The sequence below is a fragment of the Salmo salar genome, chromosome ssa06, assembly GCF_905237065.1.
Source record: "Salmo salar chromosome ssa06, Ssal_v3.1, whole genome shotgun sequence".
Taxonomy (NCBI): domain Eukaryota; kingdom Metazoa; phylum Chordata; class Actinopteri; order Salmoniformes; family Salmonidae; genus Salmo; species Salmo salar.
The window spans coordinates 59,847,389-59,872,649 of NC_059447.1; the positions used below are offsets into that span (position 1 = coordinate 59,847,389).

The window sequence follows — 25,261 nt, forward strand, 5'->3', positions numbered from 1 at the left end:
CCTTCTACCTGGTGTCAAGATTACCAGGCTGACCTGCGTGGGGCTATCATCCTGGTCTCCCACCTGGCCTCCATGCCCATTGGCTGGATCAACGTGATGACGCTGAAGAATTTCACCATAGAGGGGAAGAATGTGACTCGTGCCCGGTGTCACTACAGGGACCGTATCTAGTCTACCGTCCTGGTGTGGGTTACTACCTGTCAGAAGGTGAGTGTAGCTGGTGCATGAAGTCAGGCGCAGGAGAGCAAAATGAGTGAGCAACGTACTTTACTCAAACAATAAAGGCACAAGGTAAACAAATACACTTGACCAAATACAAATGGTAAATATATTACGCACGGGTGAAAACAGCACCCGTCGAAATACCAGCCATCATGAACCGAAATGAACATTGAAACAATCACGCACAAAAAACATGGGGGAAACAGAGGGTTAAATACTTGAACATGTAATTGGGGAATGAAAACCAGGTGTGTTGAAAACAAAGACAAAACCAATGGAAAATGAAATGTGGATCAGCGATGGCTAGAAGACCGGTGACGTCGACCGCCGAACGTCGCCCGAACAAGGAGAGGGACCGACCTCGGCGGAAGTCGTGACACTACAATCCTCTCCGGTGGTATCCCCATCATCCTGGTCATCATCTTCAACTCAGTGATCGGCCAGCACCTGATCAGTGCCAGCAGGTGGCTCACCAAGGAGGAGTGGTGGGTCATGCAGGGGTGGAGCACCAAGGGTATGGTGCGGAGGACCATCTTCCTGCTGGGCACAGTGTCTTTGACCTTTGCGGTGCTCAGTCTGCCGCGCTTCGTCGCCTACTGCATCCTGCACACCAAGTACAACCACGATTGGTTCGATAGGAAAGACTACAAGAGAGAGACTGGACTGTGACTGGCGTGACTGGACTCCAACTAAAGCCTCTCTACCCGATGCTAAGGCGTTCTCAAATAAAACTCTCCATTTACTTGTGAATATGAAAAACTTTTTGAAATGCTTATTTTCTTGTTTTCTTTGCTGGATAACTTTAGAGTTATATAACTTGAGCTTTTTTCTATATTTTGTAAGAGTTTGTAGGATCTTTCAGTGTTTCTTTGGTATTTTCTTAGCAAAACAAGCTCATGAATGTTAAAAGCGTGTTCACTTTAATGGGCTGTACACTTTCCATGAATCAAGTGCCCTCATGTCTGTAGGTGTGCTTTTACTATGACTACTCACTCCACTTTAAATGACAAGGTTCACCATGACTGGTTACAGATTTCCTGCTCTGTTTGGACAACAACCTGATTGGTGGACGTGAACTGCATGCCCCACATTATTTGCATAAATGGTGAAGGGGGATTCCCTTGCTTTGCTAGCACTGATCTCTTCCTCTAGACAAAAATTGTGGGAATGTTTCCTATTCGCTCCAGGGCAGATTTGCATATAGAGGGTGGAATACACGGCTCTGACACAGATAGGAGCCGGGGTCAGGTTTAACTGTTAAACTTGACTGTAAATGGCACCTGTGCTGTATGTTTTAACTTGTTTTCATTGCTTGAAGTCAGGAGAATTGAGTAATTTACTTGTTTTTGTATTATTCCTTCACAGACACATTGCAGGTAAGTGAATTGCTTGACTGGAGGACAAAGTTCACTTCCTTGGAACATACGTAATGTTTGGTCTGACTGGTTTTAGTTATGTATTATAGTGACTCTGTATAGCCAAAGGACAGCTTTGAGTTCTGTAGTGATAAGGGCTTTTCATCGATCTGCTACATATGATTTCTTTCTGTTTTACCCGTAAAAGAGTTTGTTTCCCTTGTGAATACAGTTTTTCTAAAAAGTGTTGCCAGGAATGTCATGTCATTCTGCTATCCACAGAGCTCAGCTTTCATTCCTGTTAAACCACATTTGTTTCTGTTTCCTTTTACAAAAAAATCTATCCCTCGTCCTGAGAGAAGAATGCACTCTTTCACAGGTACGCCATTGTCAAATACGGTACACACTACCACACCTATCGAAAAGGAAAGTTAACCTTACACTAAACTCACTCTTACATATCACATCATTTTTTTTCCTTCTTTACTTCTCCTAAATGGCTTAAGCTGGATAACATTGTCTGTTGTTGTTTCTGTTGCTATTTTTGTTGTCAGATTCCCGTCGTCACAGAAGTATTCCGGTGGAGACAGATGAGTCAATGACATCATCAACGCTGAACCTAGCATTGCCCTTGGACTGTGGGCAGGGCTCAGAACACAGAAAGAGGCCAAAGGAAGAGGCCTGGTTCGCCCCTGAGGTAACCGTCAATGACGTAGGCCAGGTGGAATACCCCAAGGACTCCTGGAGAAACCCTATGGGAGACCCTCTGGGTAACCTTCGACCCCAGCCCAGAGCCCCCTCCCTGCATCAGAAAGACATGTCCCCACACACCCCTGACCCTGTCGACCTCAGGTTACACCCCTGCAGAGAGAGGGCTCAGTGGACTGAGGATGAGGACTTCTCTTTCTCTGGGATCGTCCGGCGGGGAGCAGAGGGCTTCCCTGGTCCACCCAGCTGGCCTCGACCTCAGGACTGTTTCCTTAAAGGAGCAGAACACTTGGAGGCCCCTCTTCCTCTCAGGTCTGACTTAAATGACATCCACTGTGTCCCTCCGAGATACCCAGTACACATGCCTCCTCAATGTAAGTAACATGCTGTATATGACAACTGTATTCATATAATTAAAAAGAAAGATATAGATAAATGTATCAAAATGATACTGGAGCTGGGTCATTCCACGAATAGAGTGCCTTTTGCTTCCCTTTGATATTTTAAGTGGAAATTATGTACTATTATTGAATTTTAAAGCATTTTAAACCACGTGGACATTTTTATAAATAATATGAATAGAGACTTGCTAAAGTGCCCAAAAATGTCAAAACATGTTATATTTAATGAACTGCCCTTCAATATAAACCACATGGACATTTTTATAAATCAGATTTTTTTATATATAAATAAAGACTTGCCGAAATGCCAAAAATCTGAATTTTGAAAAGTCTGACTTTTTCTGACTTGTAGGAAGATTTTAACCCACTTAACCCCAATAGTTCGCCGTGTTGTCACCATCAATGTAAAGCTCTAGTTATTTGTTGCTTTGATAAAGTCATTTCTGAAGATGATTATTTAGTTCATGTGATTTCTCCCTCATTTTAAGGTCAACCCTGTTATGGGAACTGAACTCTCATTTTAATATGTTGAAACTATTTATAGATTGTATTTTTTTTCAAAATCAACATTGAACATCTAGTAATAGTCAAATCAGTGTGAAGGCAGATGAGCTGGTTCTACTCTTTACGGCCATTGGTGTTTTTGTGGATAAAAACTGTGGGTGTCAAGCATAACACGATAACCCGTTACCCATATATAGATCGGCTATAAATGTTTTAACGTTTTTTTATATATACACTGCTCAAAAAAATAAAGGGAACACTTAAACAACACAATGTAACTCCAAGTCAATCACACTTCTGTGAAATCAAACTGTCCACTTAGGAAGCAACACTGATTGACAATAAATTGCACATGCTGTTGTGCAAATGGAATAGACAACAGGTGGAAATTATAGGCAATTAGCAAGACACCCCCAATAAAGGAGTGGTTCTGCAGGTGGGGACCACAGACCACTTCTCGGTTCCTATGCTTCCTGGCTGATGTTTTGGTCACTTTTGAATGCTGGCGGTGCTTTCACACTAGTGGTAGCATGAGACGGAGTCTACAACCCACACAAGTGGCTCAGGTAGTGCAGCTCATCCAGGATGGCACATCAATGCGAGCTGTGGCAAGAAGGTTTGCTGTGTCTGTCAGCGTAGTGTCCAGAGCATGGAGGCGCTACCAGGAGACAGGCCAGTACATCAGGAGACGTGGAGGAGGCCGTAGGAGGGCAACAACCCAGCAGCAGGACCGCTACCTCCGCCTTTGTGCAAGGAGGAGCAGAAGAAGCACTGCCAGAGCCCTGCAAAATGACCTCCAGCAGGCCACAAATATGCATGTGTCTGCTCAAACGGTCAGAAACAGACTCCATAAGGGTGGTATGAGGGCCCGACGTCCACAGGTGGGGGTTGTGCTTACAGCCCAACACCGTGCAGGACGTTTGGCATTTGCCAGAGAACACCAAGATTGGCAAATTCGCCACTGGCGTCCTGTGCTCTTCACAGATGAAAGCAGGTTCACACTGAGCACGTGACAGACGTGACAGAGTCTGGAGACGCCGTGGAGAACGTTCTGCTGCCTGCAACATCCTCCAGCATGACCGGTTTGGCGGTGGGTCAGTCATGGTGTGGGGTGGCATTTCTTTGGGGGGCCGCACAGCCCTCCATGTGCTCGCCAGAGGTAGCCTGACTGCCATTAGGTACCGAGATGAGATCCTCAGACCCCTTGTGAGACCATATGCTGGTGCGGTTGGCCCTGGGTTCCTCCTAATGCAAGACAATGCTAGACCTCATGTGGCTGGAGTGTGTCAGCAGTTCCTGCAAGAGGAAGGCATTGATGCTATGGACTGGCCCGCCCGTTCCCCAGACCTGAATCCAATTGAGCACATCTGGGACATCATGTCTCGCTCCATCCACCAACGCCACCACAGACTGTTGCACCACAGACTGTCCAGGAGTTGGCAGATGCTTTAGTCCAGGTCTGGGAGGAGATCCGTCAGGAGACCATCCGCCACCTCATCAGGAGCATGCCCAGGCGTTGTAGGGAGGTCATACAGGCACGTGGAGGCCACACACACTACTGAGCCTCATTTTGACTTGTTTTAAGGACATTACATCAAAGTTGGATCAGCCTGTAGTGTGGTTTTCCACTTTAATTTTGAGTGTGACTCCAAATCCAGACCTCCATGGGTTGATAAATTGGATTTCCATTGATAATTTTTGTGTGATTTTGTTGTCAGCACATTCAACTATGTAAAGAAAAAAGTATTTAATAAGATTATTTCTTTCATTCAGATCTAGGATGTTTTGTTTAAGTGTTCCCTTTATTTTTTTGAGCAGTATATATATTTTTTAGCTCGTGTTCTATTGCCCTTCCCTGTTGAAAACAACATGCTTCCATTCCTCCTGTCACAATGGGAGTTATGGCTGATTTAAGATAACATTGTCACAGTCAACCCTGTTACTTTAATTAGCACTTTTCTTAATTTGAATTCTTGAAATGGGAAAGCATGTTTTTACGAAGGGGAACATTATGAGCTCTTTATGACAGCAAATAAAAATTTGGTGAAAGAAAACGTTTTTTTTAAAACAATTTTACAGTTACCCCACCCAAAAGGCACTATTTTTGTGGAAAGACCAAGCTATTTAACATTTTCTGGGAAGTAGGTGATGTTTTTGTTTAGGTTGTTGTTTATATTACTGTCTGAAATATAGCCTGGATGATCCATGTTCTATAATTCAGATAGTGATGTTATTTTAATTGGGAGCCCATCCAAGACAGGATGTTAAGAGCATGTCTTCTCACATCCCTCTACAGGCCCTGATCCTGTGCACGGCAGGTGTCCGAGACTGTACACATGTCAGAAACCCGTAAATCAAACCCGTCCCCTCTATAATCGTCATCATTATAACCATCTTCACCCTACGGAACCTCAGCGGGAGCTTCAGCAAGACCCACCATCCTGGTACACTAAATATCCCTATAGCCTACTGGTCTAACATCAGATTGTATCATTAGCCTTATACCAAAACCAATTGGATTTCGCAAGTTCCTAGTAGTGCTTTGTTTACAGTTTAATAGGCAAATGTCAACAGGCAAATGTTTGGTGGGGATCCAGTTTTAGCACTAATGTCTGCTGATGGGCATTACAATATACATATAATTCCTGTTTTATGAGTGTTTGGAGCAGACACCCAAATATTCTATACTGTTTCCCTCTCTAGGACTCCCACAGCTCAAAACAGACTATATGGACAAGGAGCTCTAAAAGACCCCAGTTTGAATCTTCCTCAGCGTGTGGCCCCTCCCAGAGAGGTGATGTCTGAGGTCAGTGTGGTGCCCTCTTACCCAGTGACCCCCGGCCAACCAGGTTGGAGAGGAACAGCTACACAGGAACTGAAGAAGACCATCAGTTTACCTGAGGAGTGCAGTAAGTGCATATCATTCTCCATCCCTCAGCAAAAACTTTATCCCCCCCAAAAAAATTATATTAAAGATAATTGTTCATTAAACAGTGGATTTTCTGTGAATCAGAATGATTGTGTCACCTTATGGCCTTGGCTTGTAAGAGCTCACTATTAAGACTTAAAACCAAGTCTAACATCCACTAAAATGTAAATAGTTGTTTGAGTGCAATTAGCATTCATGTGGATGCCATGCTTGTCTGTTTGATTGCAGGGAATGTTTTTATTACGTATTCTGTGGACACAGCCAGAGAGATGTTTACCTTCGTGAAGTTTCTGATAGATCAGGGCTTTAAACCAGCTGTAAGTTTGCAAACTGTATTTTCCATTGTCTTTTATTCAGAAATTTCCCAATATTTGAAACACTATTTTTCATACATAACTCCTCTCTCTGGCAGATTGACATTTTTGATAATCCAGTCAGAAGAATGGACATCAACAAGTGGATGGACCACTATTTAAAGGATGTAAGTCTAAGTGGTCAGCATTTTTAGAGCATAAAATTGAGCTATTTAATTATGAAACTATACAGAACAAAATGGGTAACATTTTATTTTAAGGGTCAGTAATAATCCATTTATGAATCATTACTCCCACATTTGTAAATGTTAATAAACTAATTATTCACAAATCTATATATATCCCATAAATATCCTGCATTGTGTGCCTATTCTTTTATCAGGTACTGCTGGAATGTCTACCAATGGCTTGCCCATCTTTTTGTGAGAAATTACACTGGTCACTCAATGTATTTATAAAGCATAATTAGTGCTCACTTTAGATTAGGGGCTGCAAAAAACATGTTACTAACGATTAGCAAATGGTTTATAAATGTGGGAGTAATGATTAATAAATGGTGAACACCCACTTTATAAATGCCTGCTGAATAGTTTATTACAGACCCTTAAAGAGATATTGCCAAAATCCCGAAGTAAGGCCATTTATCTACTTCTCCAGAGTCAGATAAACTTGTGGATACCATTTTTATGTCTCTGTGTCCAGTGTGAAAGAAGTTACAGGTAGTTTCTCGAGCCAATGCTAACTAGCGTTAGCGCAATGACTGTAAGTCATACTTCCAGTCATTGCGCTAACGTTAGTTAGCATTGGCTTCGAGAAACTACCTCAAACTTCCTTCATTGGCCTCATTGCCAAAATCCTGAAGTATCCCTTTAAAATGAAGTCTTATCAAAAACTGAACTGACTATGAGATGCTGCGTTGCAGAAGTCAGTGCTGATCATCGTGGTCATCAGTCCTAAGTACAAGGCAGACGTGGAGGGATACGGGGAGGACGAGCATGGTCTCCACACCAAGTACATTCACACTCAGGTAGGCACTTATACATGCACCTGTAAGAATATATCAAATGAATGTGTGTAGCTACAGTCTTTTTTAAAAATTGATTATGGAGTCTCAAGATTAGGACAGTGAGACAAAAAGGTTCTGGGCCTTGGCCACAGCCCCTCCTTGTCATGATGTAGCATAGGTATAAAACACTGCTGTGTAATACAAAAGGAAACATATACTGTACCACAGCCATGTCTAGTTTATGTACAGTATACATTTAATATGCAATGAAGACAATTCATAAAAGCATTAGGCGTTTATCTTTGAGCACCTTTTCCCATTTTAGATCCAGAATGAGTTCATCCAACAGCACTGCCTTAATTTCCGACTGGTACCCGTATTATTTCCCACTGCTACCAAGGTGAGTGGATAGTGAGATGTTTCCCCATAGGGATAGGATTCTATACTGTTGTTATATCCTGTTATATCCTCATGAGTCACTCACGCCGTGGTGTAATGTTACCTATCCCATTCCTGTCTTCCAGAGACATGTCCCCGCCTGGCTCCAGAGTACTAGGATCTACCGCTGGCCCCAGGATACCCAAGACTTGGTTCTCCGTTTGCTAAGAGAGGAACGCTACATCGCCCCCTCTCTGGGGAAAGAGATGACCCTCTCTATACGGCCCCTCTGAGAACTGCTAAACTGATATACACACATTGTTTCTCTGGTACGTAATTGACTTGGATGTTTATATGGCAAATGATTATAGCCTTTTTTTGTACTCAACTGAAATGGTGTGTGGGCGGAGGCGTGTAGCTTAGCACAATTCTCAAATAACCACAAGGTGGCAGTATTTACTTTTTTCACGTTTCAAGTCCTAAAAAATGTGCTCGCTTGACATGTTAGGAGTTAATAGTTACGCCTGACATTGTGTGGTGACAGTGTTCCTAATATTATGTGATCTGAATATATATTTTAATGGAAAGTAATAATGGCCTGTTGACTGTGAGGTTGTTGAATTTACATGCCACACTTTCTTTTATATCGTAGCCTATACCACATAGTTACTACTGTATTACCCAGAATAGCACTAAACCATGAGCAATGTAAAGGTCTCACACTTCTTTGGGTTATAGCAGATAAATAGAACAGGATGTAAAGGTGCTTTTAGGGGCCCCCTATTCATCCATGATTTAAGATCCACAGAGGGGCCACAGGAAGAATCTGTCACTAAATCATCAATCTTCTGCAACAGAGGGAGGGGCTGGGGTTCACACCTATTCTGCTTTTTACACTTGTATTTTATCTGCGGTGGTTTCATCATCCTTTGATGAGCCAAACCAAACTATTTTCTGTCAATAATGGCAATCATACTCCACTGTAAATAACAATAAAGTATTTAAATGGTAGGTGCTGTATTTCTCTGTGTTATGAGACATATGTCTGCTATTCTCAAAAAACAGCCAGTTATATATATCACTATCAGCCTAACGCATTCATTAACCATGAGAGCTTAGTTTCCTGCACCCATAAATCAGTTGCTTGTATGATTGTTCCAATACTTGCACCACACTATACAAAGCCTTATCTGGCCAACTCAAAGCAACCACAGGGTTTGGGGAAGGGGGAGATGAGATACTCTCCTGCAGGTGGCTTGGTGTGTGAAACTGAGCCTGTCATCTTATCAGTGAGGTGAGTGATTGATTAACCTGGGCAAACGGGGCTGTGCCTCCAGATTAGAAGTGGAAATTCTCCAACCATCAACAAGGAGAAAATTCCCTTCACAAGAGAGCTGTGTTAACTGTTGTATGTGAATACTTACCCAGAAATATATAGCCTACAGCTGACTAAACTATCCTGGATTGTGATGCATATGCCTACCTCTCAGCAGAAAACTGCTATTAAACAGACTCACCTCATTTTCACCTGCGCTGATTGGTTTCCAGAGAAAGGGCCGAATCTCACTCAAGGTCAGAGCACACTCCCATTGACAGAAGCTCCCGCTCCATCCAGATGAAATGCTAATGGTACATTCTTCGTCATCAGGGACCCATTGAGTGTGGCTGTGTCCCCAGTCTGAGCCGAGTGTTTGGAGGGGTTTATGGGCCTTTCAGTGGAAGAGAAAAGAGCGGTCTCTGCCCATCCACAACTACAGCCTGGTTTATTATGGAAGGAATTAAATTGACCAATGTGAAGCTTTAAAAATCTATCACAGGGCAGTAGAAAGAGGGTGCGAAAAAATAGGCCTATAATTATAAAAATAGCCCATATTTTTTATGTAGTTGTGGCAAATATTGTTGTGTACCACAATATTGTGTGGACTGACTGAAAGATCTTGTGGAATTTAGAACTATGTCCATTCTATTCTGTTTGTCTATCTTGTCTTGTGGTAAATAAACATTATTTAGAACTAAGGGGAACAGGATGTAGGAACAAAATTGTATTCATATGGATGTAGGAATTATAGGGCCAAAATGGGATACATTTATCAAAATATGGTAATTGTACTGTAATGATGTACTGTACTGTAGTGTAGTGAGGAACTTCTAGAAGTGTTCAAAGAAGGACATACTAGGAAGTGTGTTAGAGCCAATCACAGCACAGCAAACGTTAAAGGGATCCAATCATGCACGAGAGGAAAGGGTCTCGCTAGTGTCTTTTACGACTGCAACGTTAGGTTACGCAGAATGAAAACATGCTTCGGGAACTTGTCTTGACCCTGTAAAGTAGTATGTGGAAGTTTTGTTCTATACAAATGTAATTGCGAATGTCATTGTAAACGAAATCAGTTCATTTCAAGAGCATTTTGTAATCGTTCATCATTTGAAGGCGTCATTTCTGTGTTTCGTTTTTTAAATAGTTTAGATCAGTGGAGTAGTATAATGAATTATTCGAGAATGTTAAGTCATTGAGGAGATTCGATTTTCTGGCCCGCGTTACCCCAGTGCATGGAGTTTGAATCGGGTCAAAAGTGATTGCATTGGTTTTGGAACGGTGCTTCCTCTCGTGCGTGAGCCAAGTGCCATTCAAAACTCATGGCGAAATTCTCTTAAAACCAAAGTGAGGTAGCCTGAGCTAGATTAAGCACGTGGAGTAATGAGGAGTCTGTGTTTTCACATGCTAATGTGATTGTTTTAAAAAATACAAATGCTTTATCTGCCGTCCCAGTAAAAACCAGTTTGATAATTCAAACCTATATATAAATATTTTTTTAAATAGATCTTGTATGTTTCTGGACGATGCACCATGCTGACTTGTTAACAACATGGCCGAGGGGCGCAGATTTACTGCTCTATTTGAGAAGGGCGTTCCTCCCTCGCCGCTTTTGCCCGCTCACGTCACGTGCCGTATATCGGTGCACAGCGGCTCCGGTTAATAGAACTCCCTCATTATAAAACGGGTTGTTTGGATCCTGGATGCTGATTGGTTGATAGCAGGGAGCTATAGCGCCACAATCTCCTCATTCTCTGGGTAATGCCTATTAACCGTGCCATTAGATTTATTAATGCGCATCCACTGTCCCATTATCCCAGCCATTCAATATTCACAAAATTTCCCAACCAAATAAGAAGATTTCAAAATGCATAATACGATTTTGCCTTTCATACTCATGTCCCGCCTAAAGATTTGTAAACCAATTGAAAACCTAACTTCCACTTGCGCGCTTGTAAACGGACCAATGCCAATCGTGAAAATGAGGTGGTTCTAACAGCACATTTTGGGACTGGATCTTGAGTCTTCTGACCCGTGTTGCTGCAGTGTGTCAGTAGCGAGCAGCTAACCAGTAGCGGCAGAGACTAGGGGAGGGTCTGCCGGGGGAGGAATGGTGTTGCCTTTGGGTTAGTGTTGTGATCATATTACAGAGAAGAGGAAACCTTGTCCGCAGTGCCACATTGGAAGCGCACATGAAACCACTGCACGAACAGCCACACTTGATTCTCTTCTCAAGCGTTTTGTTTGCAAGTCAAATACGTGCAGTAAAAATATTCGGTCTCCGCAGGAGAGTAAACTCAACAATTGCCCATTTTTCCCGGATGGATATGCCGTAGCAACACCCGGATTCGGCGAGTGGGGAGAAAGTGGTTTTGGTTTCGCTGGTTTAACTAGCTATGGCCGCTCGAACCAATGCAACGTCTCGTGGAAGCCCAGGATTGTGTTATTTTTGAAGGGACGGGTGGCAGCTAGTTTCAGCACTGTAAATTCTGGAGAAGAGTGGACTATGTCAATAGTAACTGAATCACGGGGCACCTCCATTAGTTACGGTATGGTCCCCCAGTAGCTGCAGCTCAGATTACTCTTCATAGTTTTTCGCCTGCGAAACTAGGTGGAATATGGGCAACTCCGCGGGCTGCCTCGATAAACAAACAAACGAGACTTTGGTTTATTGCTAGGTCGTTTGTGTACATACAACTGATTCCCCGTTCGTCGGTTGCTACATTGTTACAAAGACAATTTATTGTCATTCTGTTCCTAGATGTTGCCCCGGATCATCATCGTTTAGCTAGCGTGGTAGATTGTATCCAGCACAGCAGTCATGTTTGCTGTCCGCATCGTCACCGCTGACTACTACCTTGCAAGTCCCCTCAAAGACTTGGACGTCTGTTATAACGAATTCCGAGAAAGTGACGTGAAGAAAGTACCAGTGGTTCGAATTTTCGGGGCAACACCAGCAGGTATGTTCATCTGGTTTTTAATATGTGGTTTATCCTCTGCTGCTTGGTACAGTACCGCCACGCGGTGCACGGATGTAACACACATTTACAAAAGCAAACTAGAACAATACAGAAAGCGGTCTTTTGAATTATGTTTAGTGAGGTGACACTTTGTAACAAACCATACACCAACTCGCCACTGTTTCCAGCGTGCAAGCGATGCTTCACATAGTTGCTTTGTTTTCAGTCTCGTGTTCCATTCCAGGGCTGTGGACAGACAGACAGACCTTCACCACACCTACATGATCAACATTTGGCACATAACCCACTTTACAATACCTTCAATAAAATAAACTAAGTATATTTTCTGTGCCAAACAACCCGAGGGGATGGTTCCACAGCGACTTGGAATCACAGCATGACAAAGTTTCTACAATGGAGGTGTGACTGTCTGTCTGATTAACTGGTTTCCTGCAGCACTCACCGGAAAAGTGGTTGTAATTTCGAGCCAAATATGGAGGACGGACGCGCTTTGCCTTCTGGTATGGTTTATGTATTGGAATCAGACCACACAAGGAAGTATGTTCATGTGTGGGTCAGGGTGTCAATAAAGTGATGTCTGTTAGCCCCTCACCTTTTCATGTGCTGACCTCTGCGTTATAAAGAAGGCAGCTCTAGCAGCTTGCAGACATAAAAAAACAAAACAAAAGTGGACCCTACTTATCATATCAACACTCAGACAATGTCCCTGCACCCCTCACTGACCAGTTTCATTACAGCACTGTAGTGTAACAAGTGGACGTGGGTTGGGTTCACCGATGCCATGTGAAACTTTTTTTGCCACTTATTTTTTTGTATTGTGTTGCATGATCTGTTGAATACTGTTAATGCTTTCTAACCTCCAGACGGTTAGTCGACACTGAGGTCACACTCCGAGAGGCAAGCACAGACAGCCTTAATTTTACACGTATTCCGTAGCTTTTGTATTCTGCTGGAATGTGCTTGGGATATTGTTTTACCTCAAGGTATTGTGAGGCCGTGGCTTTCAATAACAATACAACAAGGCATCTGTTTGGGGATTAGCCGGCTGCATTGTTTTACAGTAACTCTCTCCTGCAGCTCCACTCAGTTTATGTATTACTTGTGGCAAGCCTAAATCAGTGTTGGCTCACTATTTCCAATGTGCAATTGCGCATCAATATGGAATGCTTTGTCTAGAAGCAGCACAACTCCTTTATTTCTCCATTTTGAATAGCTTTGCTGAAGTGCATCTTTAACAGTCATATTACTTTTTTAATCGCTCTGCCATTTTTTAAGTATTTTTATTAATTTTTTTTGTCTTTGACTCCCGTCCTTGATTTTTCCCGAATAAGTCTATAACATACTGTCGTTGTTAGAATCTTAATATCACTAACATTTGTTATAAGCAGTTTTAAGAGGACATGCCCCCCCCTCTCTCCATCTGTCATTCACTGGCTGATGATGGCCATCGAAACTTCCCCTAAACCGTTTCATTAAATGTCACGTGTATATAATAGTCTAGCTTGGAATTTACACAGAGGCAGGGAAATGAAATGCCAAAAAGTGACCTTTTTTTCGCAGTTAATCCGTTTTTATGTCTTTATAGGAGAGCAGATTCTGAACTTTTCAAATCACCTAAAATATATTTTTCCCTTATAGCGTTACTGCAACACTCAAAACGCAGTAATATTTTTCAACTCGGAATGTACCGTTCTGTTCTTCTGAAATGCATTTTCTTAAATGCATAATGTTCCTTAAGACCTGGCCTAACAACAAACCAATAATGAATGATCTTTGTGATGGTGTTTATTTAATCCATTTTAACACTTGAATTGTGGTGTTTTTAGTGTTTTTTTATTTATTTTTATTTGTACATATAGCCTACAGTTACATAAACTAATGAAAATGCTATTTTGTTCTTTAAAATACATGTTATTTCATATTCTAATCAAGCAATAAGGCCCGAGGGGGTGTGGTGTATATGGCCAACGCGTAGTGCCTGGATACAGCCCTTAGCCGTGGTATATTGGCCATATTCCACAAACCCCATAGGTTCCTTATTGCTATTATAAACAGGTTACCGCCGTAATTAGAACAGTAAACAATAGTTTTGCATCCATACCTGTGGTATGTTGTCCCGTATACCACGGTTTTCAGACAATCGGCATCCAAGGCTTGACCGACCCCCGGTTTATGTTACTGTACCTTCATAGACACAACCAAATTATTTATTTTTCATTTTTTTGCACTAGCGTATATGAAATGTATTATATTTTTTTTGACTGTTGACGTCCAAAAGATGGCAGGCTTTTCTAGTGTTAAAAAGAATAGACTGGAAATGGGTCACAGACACCCACACAAAGGTAATACAATCATCTGTCTTGTATACATGCGTCAGGGCCGAGCTATAACACGTTGGCATGTCTCTGTTTCTCCCTACACGCCAATAAATAGGCTAGTCTACATTTGTCTGTAATGCTTTCAAAGCTGTCATGTAACCTAAACACTGATCTCATTCTATGGGAGTTGCTGGACTAAAAAGTAAGTTGTGTGTTTTGCTCGGCTGTGTGTGTGTGTGTTTACATGCGTGGCCCTGTGCGACATGCACCTGGTGTTTCTCTAACCCCTCCCTGTCCTCTCCTGACACGAGCCATGTGCACAGAGCAGACACGAGAGACGCACCATTCTGCCCTCTGTCACTCGACACCACACTTCCTGTTTTCACTTAGTCTGCTTGCTCTTCGTTGGCCAGCCCCTGAGGCCCAGTCCCCGGCCCTAATAGAGCATGGTGTTCTAGTGGTGTGCTGCTGTCTGGTTGCACAGCACATGATGTAATGTACTCCTCTATAGGCCTTAGCTACCTGTCTACGTCCATCAGGGGACCCATATGCATGACGGAACGCTGGAGACGCTGATGCTGTTCTTTCCATGGTTTCCGTTGCTTTTCAGCACGCTCAATCTTTGCTCATTTAGGCCAAATGATAGTGCTTGGGCACAATATGCAGTGGTAATCAGTAATTCATTGCATATGTAAGAGGCCAGCAGCAGCCAGCTCGAGCAGCACTGGCAGGCTTGATTGAAGTTTCCATGCATGGTAAATACAGAGTCTCTCCCACACTGCTGGGAGTTGCAGTTTGCTGCAGTCTTTGAGCTCTGGCAGCATTGATCCTGCTTGATGTCTAGCAAGGCTAGATTTACTAGATCTAGCAGGCATTCTCACTGCCTCAATGCCTGGGAGAGGCAGCCAGGAACCGTTTTTTTTGTTTGTGTTGCTCGTGTGTGTGTGTGTGTGTGTGTGTGTGTGTGTGTGTGTGTGTGTGTGTGTGTGTGCGCGCAGGGGAGGGGAAACTTGCATGACCAATTGACCTGAATGAGGGGTCAAGCAGCGAACAGCGGCGAGAGATAAAACACGGGGCCTCCCTCCAGCCCTCTCTCCTCCTGGCCCCTGCCTCCCTCCTCCCCCTTTACCTCTCACCAGGGGAACTCTAATGCCGTCTAAAGGAATTCCTCCTGGAACCGTCAACAGGATAATGGGGGGGATTCAAAGACCGGGCGTCTCATTAGTTAAAAGGTCATTTTTCTCTTGATTTGCTACCTCCCCTTTTTTATTTATTTATTGGACTCTTTAGCATTCTCAAGATGTAACCTAGGCCTGTGTTTCTTATTAGGCTACTTTAACGTGGATACGGCTATCTACTTATTTCTCATGTTTTGTAGCCACATGGTTGGCTGTCTTTTGTGGGCCTAGTCCCTTTACCCTCAGTTGAATCCATTCCCTTCCAGGCTCGTTCCAATTTCGACTAGTTTTGATGCCAAAAAAATAGCTGCCAGGGAGGAATGCCTTACTCTGTGAGAGAGGAGTTTGCTGTGAATGCAGAGAGCAGCATGAACCCTGGCCCCTGATAATCCTGAGGCTGTGATGTTATTGTCACCAGACACTGGGGCCCCGGGTCTTTAAAAGCCCTTCCGTTGGGGGGTTTCCAGTGAAGACACACACACACACGCCCCTCTCAGCCTGTCCAGGTCTCATTAACCATTAACAAAAGCCTGTTGTTCTTTTGTTTGTCATGCATTCCATCTCTTTGGGCCTTCCTTCCCTAGTACGTCAAGGTGGTCCAATCAGTGCCCCTCTCATGAGTAATGGGAGACAGTAATGGCACCTCGTCGTGTCTTTGTGGTCGTGAAGAAGCAGCTCCGCTCCATGCCACGCCGTGTCTCTGTCATAGGGGCCTCGCATCAAGCCTGGAATTCCACAAGTGCTATCTGGTTTGAAAGGGTTCCGCAGGCACATGATGGACTTTGAAAGCTTAGAAAACTAACCCCCCCCCATGCAACGGGTATCAATCAAGTGTAAATCAGTGAGGTTGTTTTTGTCCGTTGAATGCTTTAATACTGCAGGTGGCCTCTATGGAGGATTTACAGTGCATTAAAGCTGAAGAATGGGCCCCACCCCTTTCTCTGGGTGATGATGCCGATCACCTGCTGCTGCTTCTAGACTGTGGCTGAACGGTTACTGGGGGTGGTAGGTTTATATCACAATGAACTTTCAATCTATAACTACTGTAGCCAATGCCTTTACCGCCTAGCTGAGTTATCCCTATAGCCTCTAACATAAAGCAGAACGGAATACCTTTTAGTCTGTACTGTGGCCAAGGCGATATATACCTTTTTTAGCCTTTACCTCATAGCTGAGCTATAGACTACGTGCTTACTCTTAAAGGCACCAGCATGCTTCAGTTCGGAGTGAGTGTGCTCGCATACTCCCTTAAAAGACCTTCGCTTGATAAATGAGAAAAAAAGCGGCAATAGTGCTCTTTGTCAATTTTGAGACGTCGTAGCCAGTGACACACTTCCTCAAAATTGTCTGTCGTTAATTTGGACGTTTTTGCTGAGGAGATCTTAGTCGCGCAATTTTGCATCTAGCTAAGATGTTTGGTGCTGTATTTCTCAATGAAAAAATGTGCATGAAAACGATTCGTCTCTCGTTGAAAGACAACAAAGACTTTATTGAAAAATCCTTACTGTTGACCAATCACCGACGAAGAGGCGTAGACTTCGGCTACCGACTTTGGCTTGCCTCAAGAAATTATTTTGTGCCCGAACAGCCGAGAAAACCCTTACCGAAGTCCAAAACGAACAAAAAGGCCACAACGTTGTCATAATATATGCACAAACTCTTCTGAACTGTTTCAGCTGGGAAGCATGCGGACACCTTAAATCTTTAACCTGTAGCTGAACTGTTCTAGGCCTACCTTTTTTAGTCTGGCCTGTAGCTGAACTGTTCCAGGCCTACCTTTTTTTTAGTCTGGCCTGTAGCTGAACTGTTCTAGGCCTACCTTTTTTAGTCTGGCCTGTAGCTGAACTGTTCCAGGCCTACCTTTTTTTTAGTCTGGCCTGTAGCTGAACTGTTCCAGGCCTACCTTTTTTTTAGTCTGGCCTGTAGCTGAACTGTTCTAGGCCTACCTTTTTTTTAGTCTGGCCTGTAGCTGAACTGTTCTAGGCCTACTTTTTTTTAGTCTGGCCTGTAGCTGAACTGTTCTAGGCCTACCTTTTTTAGTCTGGCCTGTAGCTGAACTGTTCTAGGCCTACCTTTTTTAGTCTGGCCTGTAGCTGAACTGTTCTAGGCCTACCTTTTTAGTCTGGCCTGTAGCTGAACTGTTCTAGGCCTACCTTTTTTAGTCTGGCCTGTAGCTGAACTGTTCCAGGCCTACCTTTTTTTAGTCTGGCCTGTAGCTGAACTGTTCTAGGCCTACCTTTTTTAGTCTGGCCTGTAGCTGAACTGTTCTAGGCCTACCTTTTTTAGTCTGGCCTGTAGCTGAACTGTTCTAGGCCTACCTTTTTTAGTCTGGCCTGTAGCTGAACTGTTCTAGGCCTACCTTTTTTAGTCTGGCCTGTAGCTGAACTGTTCTAGGCCTACCTTTTTTTAGTCTGGCCTGTAGCTGAACTGTGTGCCTTTTGTCTTGTATGAGGGGAGGTTTTTCCTGAGTGCTCTCTTGCTCTCTGATTGCTCTCTCGGCTTCCTCTCTCTCTCTCTCTCTCTCTCCTGAGGTTTTTCTGTACAGTACACATATGCCCTTGCTGCAGCGCCCGGGTCTGGGTGATTGATGGCTTTAATAGCTCCCTCCGGTTCTACAGTGGCTTTTTGAATGCGTCGCCACCGCCGAGGGCAGAGATGTGGGGCTGCAGCGCTAGTCATTGTCCCTGCCATCCTTTTCTGTCGCCCAGGTGGAGTTAGGTGACACCCTGGTCTTTCATACTGTAGGTCTGTACCCACCTAGCTCTCAGACTTCACCTTAGACAGGTTTCAGTGAACAGAAAAGACAATCGCAGCCTCACAGCAAAGCCTTTCATTTCAGTTTGTCAATTGACTAATGGCTTACAGGGGGAACATTTTACGCTCAACTTTGCCAGGTGATTTGTTTCGGCTGAATTAACGGCAGGATTTTGTGGATCTGGTAAAAAGGAGAAAGAGATGTCTGCAGTGCCCGAGTGAGATGGAACCTTGGTGGGGTGGCCACGCTGATATTTTTCGGTGGGCCGTATATCTGTGTGATAGATGGTGGATTCATTAGCACAGGGGAGTTGAATGGGACTACACAGCCACTGTAGCCTGGCCTCTGGGCTGGCTCGCCTCAAGGTGGGCTCGGCTGAATCTGAGACGGTGCTGCAGACCGGTGTGTGTGTGTGTGTGTAGGACTATTATGTGCTGTCAGTCTTGATTGGTGTTGGGCTTTCTAGTTGCGCTCTCCTCTCAGGCCTCCGGCCATGCCAAGGTCACTCCACCAGAGGGAGTCCAGGATCTCACTGGATGCTGCATCACAAATGGCAGCCTATTCCCTTTTACAGTGCACTACTTTGGACCAGGGAACCTATATATCGGGAATAGGGTGCCATTTTGAAAGCAGAAACCAGCCACCTCTCCTCTCTGGTACTGGCACCTGTCTGAGGAGCTCCACCTTACTACTGCAGGCGCCGCGCCATGACGGTTCGCCCAGCCAGCTTCGTGTGTGTGTGTTTCACCTCCCACCTTCTGACAGGCCACTGCTGGATGGTTAATTGTCTGAGTGAGCAGCTCTTTTCTGCACGGTTTGATTTTGGCTGGGTCTAATCAATAGGAGACATGCTGTGTTAATAACACACACAGAGGTGGAGGTGGCCGGCCAGGTCTACCGCTCGCTGCTGGTAAATACGTCTGCTGGCTGCAAATCCCACTGACTGACTGAGCCACAGACATTTACCTCCAGGCTGATGGGGAGGTCGACGTAACAGACGGACACCCACCCAGCCAGACAACAGACGGACGGACGGACCAGCCAAGCTCTCTCTACCACATCCGGGACTATAGCAGACATGGGACTTCTGTCCTTAAACACCTGCCCTAACCACATTCTAGGCAGTACTATGGGCCTGTGGGGATATCAGCGGGCTGTTGTTGCTCTCATCAGTAGGCCTCGTATGTGTCTTCGGTCAGCTTTTACTGCTGCCTGCCGGTGAGGTAATGCGATTAGTCCCTGACTGAAGCTGGGCTGGATTACTTGCGTTGGTCGCAAGCGTCAGGCCAGGAAATGCCTCCTTTTTTTCTCTCTTCCTCCCCCGGTACTTTATGAAATACGCCTGTGTTCTTCTCGTTTGATGTGGAGTGCTCAGTAACTGTGGGCTGTCTCCCTGCCAACGGTTGTGTTGGGATATTAAGTGGGCTTGTGTTCTTTGAATGCAGGGAGTCCCTAAAAAGCAGGTACTGCCTGTGTGGTCCCGCTCTGGTCCAGTGTTGGCACGTGGAGTTGGGTCACTTTGGGTTGCTTCTGAGTGTTCCGACCCTTCCTCTCTTCTCCGGGCTCTTTGTCCCTACGTTAGAGGACTGAGGGAGAGGGGCCCTGCACGGGCCATTCAGGCTCTCTGTCCCCCAGGCCACTCACTCACTGTTGTATGGAAAACTGTAGTGTTTCAGGCAGATTTTGAAGATCTTATTTTAAAAGAATGAAATCATTTGGCAGAGAAAGAGCCTGGACTGGAATGCTTTGAACCTGTTATGCTGTGCCTTCAATCTGGATGTTGATAAAACACCACACACACACACACACACACACACACACACACACACACACACACACACACACACACACACACACACACACACACACACACACACGCACGCGCGCGCATGGATTAAATTCTTATCGGTAGGTCTTATGTATCTGCCATTGGGGACGGAGAAGTAGGACTGCAGCTTTCTGTTTTGAAGCTGTAGCTACGACAGGAAAGCCCTGCTTTCTGAACGGAAAGCCCTGCTTTCTGAACACCCCATTCTACGCTCCCCTTCCTTGTGAGGACCCGCATCTCAATGTGCCTGTGAAGACCAAACGGCATGTCTTGAGATCAATTTTTAATTCCACAGTTCCACTGTACACAGTGTGTATGAAAGCAGGCTTATTAAAGGGGGGTGGGGAATTCTGGCTGGCTCTAAAAATAGCCCGGCTTGTTTTTTTTTTGTTTTTAAAGGCAACCAAGCTTGCTTCTTTCTGTTCTGTCAGTGCTGGAGGAGCACAGTGAAGGGGGGGCTACATGAAACACTGAGATTCTGGGTCGACCAGAACGTGGTCTTCTGCTGCTGTCTTCATTTTAGAAGAGTTTCATGCCTGCCCCTCTTTATAAAAAGCATCCGTTTTTTTTCTTGAAGGGAAATGTCTAAACCTGTTCCCCATATCCCCTTTGTTCTCCTAGCTACCTTATTTTCCCTCACAGCACTATATCGGCTGCAATTTGGTGTGTGTGTGTGTTAGAGGGAGGAAGGGAGTCTCGCTCGTCTAATGCACCAATCACGCCTCCCCAACGCTGTGTGATGTGTGGCACAGAGACATGCCGTGAATATCAAATTTCGACGTGCTGAAAATGGGCACGCAGACCTGTTAAGGGAAAATGTCCTGTTGTCTGGCTGTGTTTTTATCTTGATCAGGGCGTTTCGGACACGGGCAGACACTGGAGCGTACAAACAACGCTGGTGACAACTCAGATTTGGATGTTGATGGCTGTTGTCGTGGTACCTTGCTCGCTCTCTCTCTCTCTCTCTCTCTCCCCTTCCTTTATTTCTCTCTTATCTACCTGTCTCTCTCCCCCTCTTTCTTTCTCCTCTCTTTTTCCTCTTTCTCCTTTCTCCTCTCCTCACTCGCTTTCTCCTCTCCTCTCTCGCTCTTTCTCCTCCTCCTCACTCACTTTCTCCTCTCCTCTCTCGCTCTCTCTCTCTTTCTCCTCTCCTCTCTCGCTCTTTCTCCTCCTCCTCACTCACTTTCTCCTCTCCTCTCTCTCTCTCTCTCTTTCTCCTCTCCTCACTCGCTCTCTCCTCTCGCTCTCTTTATCATTGGATGGAGATGGCTTCCGGGCCATTCTGATATTAGCCACAGCACTAGCCTACGGTAGATCGTGTGCAACACTTGGTCTAGCTAGCACATTAGGCTGGAAACACAATAGCTTCATTTGATTCCACCTCTCACATTTTTTAATATCTCAAGGGAAGACATTTACATAATATATTATTTCATCGCAAAGTTCAATTCGGATTCAGACGCCGTCGGTCTCCCTTTGTTCTGTTGACTGCCGTGGAACAAGGGTATCCATTTGTCATTTTATTTACAATTTCACAGTCGCTCTCCAGTCCAGACTGCTTGGCAGTTTCTGACGAAATGAATATTTACGTTCTCTAACACCAAATGTGTCTGTATTTTTAATTGCCTGGGTTGGAATATCAGACTGCTTGTTAGTACAGAAGCGTCCAGGCTAATGGTCAACCAGCAGCATGTGTGGTCTTACATATTGAGTGTTCACAGTGATGCTGTTCATCCCCTGGTGTGTGTGTGTGTGTGTGTGTGTGTGTGTGTGTGTGTGTCGTAAGGCTAGTCTACACACTTCTGTCAGACTGGGAGCTGCAGACACAGAGGATACCCTACCCGCTGGTCACTTCTCTCTCTTCTCTCAGGGCTTTATTGGAATGGGAAACGTATGTTAACATTGCCCAAGCAAGTGAAGTAGATATGAAACAAAAGTGAAATCAAAACGAACAGTAAACATTACACTCACAAAAGAGCAAAGACATTTCAAATGTTATATTATGTGCAAGTAGTTAACGTACAAAAGGGGAAGATAAATAAACATAAATATAGGTTGTATTTACAATGGATTTTGTTCTTCACTGGTTGCCCTTGTGGCAACAGGTCACACATCTTGCTGCCGTGATGGCACACTGTGGTATTTCCCCCAGTAGATATGGGAGTTTATTGAACTTGGGTTTGTTTTCGAATTCTTTGTGGGTCTGTGTAATCTGAGGGAAATATGTGTCTCTAATATGGTCATACATTTGGCAGGAGATTAGGAAGTGCAGCTCAGTTTCCACCTCAGGCTGTGTGCACACTGCCCACAAAATGACTTCTCTTGAGAGCCAGGTCTGCCTACGCCGGCCTTTCCCTCTCTGTTCTCCTCTACCTACTGTGCAATCCGTTCCTGCAGATCCAATTTCTCTCTCTTCCTAATTCTCCCCCCCCCTTTATTTATTTTTTGTTCCTTTTTCCACAGCTACTTTCTCTCTCCGTGTGTCAGAGACGACCTGTCCCGGCAGGTGTCATGTCACTTTGTGTTCCTGTGTCCTGTTCAGAACGTGACTAGGTCAGAGATGCATGTGGGACTGCAGCTGCCCTCCCCGTGCTCTACTCTCCCTGACCCTGTCAAGTTCACCCTGAGCCACAGTCACATACCTGAAGATGCAGGGAGAGAAGTCATTCCCCGACGCTGTTCATTCCCTGCCGTGTGTGTGTGTGTGTGTGTGTGTGTGTGTGTGTGTGTGTCGTCAGGCTAGTCTACACACTGCTGTCAGACTGAGAGCCGCAGACACGGAGGATACCCTACCCGCTGGTCACTCTGTGGAGCTCTTCTCGTGCTCTTTCACCCTCCCTCCCTCTCTCTCGCTCGTTCTCTCTATCGCTCTCGCGCTTTCTCTCGCGCTCCTCCACTCGCTCTTCCCCTCTCCTTTGTCTCGTTCTTTCTCTCGCTCTTTCTCTTTCCCTGTGCTCTCCCTCTCCCCTCGCTCCCTCTTCTGTCCCTTTGTTCTCCTCTACCTACTGTTCAATCAGTTCCTGCAGAACCAATTTCTCTCTCTTCCTAATTCCCCACCCACCTTCCTTTCTTCCTTTTTCCACAGCTACTCCCTCTCTTCCAGTGTCAGAGACGACCTTTCCCTGCAGGTGTCATGTCACATTGTGTTCCTGTGTCCTGTTTAGGGGGGGGGGGTCCCGGTCAGTGATGCGTGTGGGACTGGATCTACCCTCCCTGACCCTGTCAAGTTCATCGGCCTCTCACCCTGACACCCCTCCTTCATCGCCCTGAGCCACGGTCACATACCTGAGCTCCAACACGGTGGAAGACATTAGTGAAGATGCAGGGAGGGAGAGAGAGAGAGAGAGAGAGAGAAGTCGGGGCTTTCTAATCTGACTGGACAGGTGGTTTTGGATGTGTGGCCTCTGCCTCAGTGTTGGCATACTAGCATAATGCACTTCACAGCCCCCTCTCTCCTCTCCGTCTCCTCCTCCTCTTCCCGTCCTCCAGTTGTCGTTGCATCTCCAGTGGGTTCTGTCCTGCCCCCAGGCTGTGCTGTTCTGGTCTGTCCTCCTCTGACGCTCCTCATCATTAAGCATAGTGCTTGGGTCTGTGGTCAGACCGATGTGGCTTTGTGTCCGGACTATGTGGGGAATAAAGCTGCCCTGGTGGCAGAGTTCTTCAGCCTGCTAGTAATAGTCTTCCCCCCTCGACTGTAGCTAGAGGCTCAGAGGGCCACTGGTATTAGCGGGCCACAAATATAAACATGGAGTAGGCGAGAGGACTGGACCACAATAACACACAGAGCGGTGAGGGAGCGAAGGTCAAGCCACAGAAACCAGGTCCTGGTTCAGTCTGTCGGTCTCGTGTGGGCTGTGGTTCTGTGGACCTGCGCGTGTCACTGCGACGGTCACCCACTGCAGTGGTAGCGAGCCGGACTGTATCCCCTCTCTGTCTCTCTCTTCCTCCTTCTCTCGCTACCGTTCTGTCATTCTATCCCGCTGATAAAGACACTCCCCGTGGAATGTTAGTCATTTGGCCTCCTCACCTTCTCAGGTTTTTGTATCTTATGGCTCACTTGCACCCGTCGCTTCTTGAGGTGGTTGGGCGTGCAGACTTTGATTGATTGAACATGTTTGTGTGAGCACAGCCAGAGCTGGCAGGACATCGATCGACAGGCTGCCGTCGCACTAATCGCACAGGTCTGGCAGATACACACACACACACACACACACACACACCCTTCTAGCCCACCTGATTAATGCGACTGGTTGAGACAGGTGTGCCGGGGTGCAGGTGATGCTCATTGAAAGGTCATCGATTTGTCTATCTCACCACGTCTGACATTGGGCAGCTGTGCAGCGATGACTCACCCTGGATAAAGAAGAGTCTGTACAGGCATGTTGCTACGGCGATGGTGGTCTTAGTGGTCCAGCTGATGGACCTACTATCCTGGTTATTCCCCAGTCATAGTATTTCCTTCCCGCTGTGAGACATCTCTGACTGCTTGGACTTATATTCCTGTCCCCCCCCCCAGGGGGGATGTGTGTGTGTGTGTGTGTGTGTGTGTGTGTGTTTCCTCTGGAAATATGCGTATCAGTGGGGGAGAAGGTCACAGCATTTTTATGGAGAAGGAATGACGAGCTCAGTTCTGCTGACTTTTCACTTCAAAATGAAATGAGCCCAATAACATATTGTTAAAATTGTTTGCTAAAATTATTTTAACGTATTTGACCGTGCATATAGCTAGTGACTGGGGGGGTGGGGGGGGGTGGAGGGTAGTTGCATATCGGGATATAATTTTTGAAGATGTATCATTTTGACAATATCGCAATATTATTTTTGCACTAGTTGACTGTACCTGCACCAAAACTCCAGTATTTTTCCTTCATAGCTTGTTCTCCTTTTTAAATAGGGAGCTAATTTGTTTTCAGCACTTTTTATTTCCATGACCGATCAAAATGTGGTTTTCTCATGTCTCTCTCTTGTCCCTCTGCAGCAGACACATGGTGAGCAATATGTTTGGAACATCGAAATGCAATAAAATCACAGTATCGAATCACAATACATATAGAATCGGCAGAATCTCA

At 45.1% G+C, this 25,261-nt stretch overlaps 2 protein-coding genes across 6 annotated transcripts in view; both read left to right on the top strand.

The window, feature by feature from the left end:
• Positions 1-1,342: 1,342 nt before the first annotated feature.
• On the top strand, positions 1,343-8,828 carry traf3ip2a (TRAF3 interacting protein 2a). The gene is made up of 10 exons (XM_014205011.2): positions 1,343-1,598; positions 1,940-1,956; positions 2,132-2,659; positions 5,487-5,634; positions 5,894-6,099; positions 6,348-6,436; positions 6,532-6,600; positions 7,356-7,460; positions 7,765-7,839; positions 7,964-8,828. The coding sequence occupies exons 2-10, from the start codon at positions 1,941-1,943 to the stop codon at positions 8,108-8,110; spliced, it is 1,383 nt and encodes a 460-aa protein (XP_014060486.1). The 5' UTR covers positions 1,343-1,598; position 1,940; the 3' UTR covers positions 8,111-8,828.
• Positions 8,829-10,911: 2,083 nt separating this feature from the next.
• Positions 10,912-25,261, top strand: part of rev3l (REV3 like, DNA directed polymerase zeta catalytic subunit) — a 49,207-nt gene continuing 34,857 nt past the window's right edge. Inside the window, exons 1-2 of one of the 5 annotated variants that reach the window (XM_014205016.2) lie at positions 10,912-12,092; positions 12,319-12,613. In XM_014205016.2, the coding sequence (XP_014060491.2) occupies positions 12,586-12,613 (28 nt within the window). In that variant the 5' untranslated portion in view covers positions 10,912-12,092; positions 12,319-12,585. The remainder of the gene's footprint in view (positions 12,093-12,318; positions 12,614-25,261) is intronic. The other 4 variants (XM_014205015.2, XM_014205017.2, XM_014205013.2 and 1 more) reach the window with 4 other exon arrangements.